Raw genomic sequence first — 2,015 nt, 5'->3', positions numbered from 1 at the left:
TATTTGTTTGTTTGGTTATGTTGTTTATTCATGTTAGTATGTATCTCTTTTTCTACATGTTGAAATTTATTTTCATTAAAAAAAAAGCAGTATTGTACCATGAAATAAGTACAACCTAAATTGTGTTTGATAATGATAATTTTATGAGAGCCGTTTGTTACCTTACATATAATTTTATCGTAATTAATTTTAAACTTTGGTCCAGCAAAAGTTTCATTTTGTAAACTTAAAAAAAACTGATATTGTGGTATTTTTTACCAAATTTATAAATGTCATTAATGTTAAGATTCTAATTTAATTATAAGTATTCTAATTCTATATCACTATATCATTCATTTAATTTAAATATTTATTTTGAATCTTTACAACCGAGGAAAAAGGTCTTTTGCTCCTTCGGTGCTGCACTTCAGGTTTTAAAATTGTATTATCCAATAGAAAAAAAATCACATTCAAAACGAAAGATATATTAGAAAATAGGTAATCCATCTTGCCACTTTAATGAATTACAATGTAGTAATAAAGAACAAACACCATTTTTTTTTCAGAAGAAAAAACACAACTTATAAAACTCAAGAAGACGGTCAAACATGCGAGGTGGAGGGGGCAGGAAAGAACTTGCGAACGCAAACATGTTTTCCATCAATAGTGAACTTGTTTTTGTTCATTGGAGTCACAATCTCTTCAATCTTCGACGCATATTCCATCTTCAACACCATCCTCGCAAACAAGGGCTGCTCATTCTCTTGCACTTCTTGCATCACTATGGCTTCTATCACTTCTCCAAACTTCCTCGTGAAGTGAACCCTAACCTCCGATTCAGAAATTGGATATCCTTTGGAAAACGTCAGAAACACCGTCCTATCATCCGCCGGCGTCACCTCTTCCTTGTCCTCCTTGTTGTCCGCCCCCTCTGTCTCCATCACGGCCACCTTTGCTTTTTCTTCAACAGCTGGAGCAGGAACCCATTCTTGTGGAGCACTCACCTTTATAGGGGTTGATCGTCGAACACTCGACCTAATACAGGTTCGTTGTTGAACACTCGACCTACGAGGGATCTGTTGTTGAACATTCCACCAGCTAGGGGTTTGGCGTTGAACACTAAACCTAGTAGGGGTTTGTTGTGGAGCACCCAACCGGATCTTCTTCATCTCCTCAATCACTTTCGCCCTCTCTAACGCCAACAACTGCTCCTTGTAGCCCTTCTCGTATATATCATCGAAAGCTCGGTTGCAGACATCGTTCAAATTCTTTGTCACTCCAACGAGAATAGTTTCGCGGTACTGGTTGATGTAACTGAGAGTGAGATTACTGTCAGTTAGACCTTTGAGAAAAGGTATAACCACCTCATCATTGTTGTTGTGGTTAAGGAGGACAAAGCTTGAGTATTCTTGGTTGTATAAGATACTAAGACACACACCGACTTCGTTGGCAACCGCGTCGATTAACATGTCTTGTGATGAGACAAGATACCCGACCAAGTTGCGTGCGAAGCCAAGTTGCTCGACCACGAGGAGAAACGCAATCACTTGAGACGATTGGTTCATGTCTCGTTTTAGAACAAAGACGAGGCGGGTGAACAAGTCTCTGTCGATTTTGTGGAAAGAATGGAACTCGTCTTGAGTTACCTCCACTTCAAATAAAGAAGAATCGGTTGAGAAAAACGGAGAAGCAAAAAGAGGAGAAGAATAAGCCATGATATTTCTTAGATTTTTTATGGTGGTGGAGAAATGATCTTTGTTCTAGACCAAGTTTAAATAGATGTTTTTTCAGTCAAATTGGTCAAGAGTTGCAATCTTTTTTTTCTATAATATACTTCCTCAGTCATATCTCTTATTAATGAGATTTAAAGTCATATACCTTCTGATAGAAAGAGTATCAAGGCTTCCTTTAACTGATAGATCATGACCCTTGGATCATCATGGATGATTCATCATTCATCTCTAAACCATGTATTCCAACTTTTTTTTTGAATAATTTTCTTTTTATAATTCTTTCTTTTATGGAAAACCCTAAAT

General features: G+C 37.0%; 1 protein-coding gene across 1 annotated transcript; it reads right to left on the bottom strand.

Moving 5' to 3' along the window:
* Window positions 1-581: 581 nt before the first annotated feature.
* LOC106432352 lies at window positions 582-1,694 on the bottom strand. Its single transcript, XM_013873187.2, has one exon. It carries the CDS (start codon window positions 1,692-1,694, stop codon window positions 582-584), a length of 1,113 nt encoding a protein of 370 aa, XP_013728641.2.
* Window positions 1,695-2,015: the final 321 nt, after the last annotated feature.

This window comes from Brassica napus, chromosome A5 (genome assembly GCF_020379485.1).
Source record: "Brassica napus cultivar Da-Ae chromosome A5, Da-Ae, whole genome shotgun sequence".
Lineage (NCBI taxonomy): Eukaryota > Viridiplantae > Streptophyta > Magnoliopsida > Brassicales > Brassicaceae > Brassica > Brassica napus.
This window is presented reverse-complemented; position numbering and strand designations above follow the sequence as displayed.

Bases quoted from the DNA above. Each gene is read 5' to 3' on its own strand.
- LOC106432352 (XM_013873187.2), bottom strand. From the start codon at position 1,694: ATGGCTTATTCTTCTCCTCTTTTTGCTTCTCCGTTTTTCTCAACCGAT.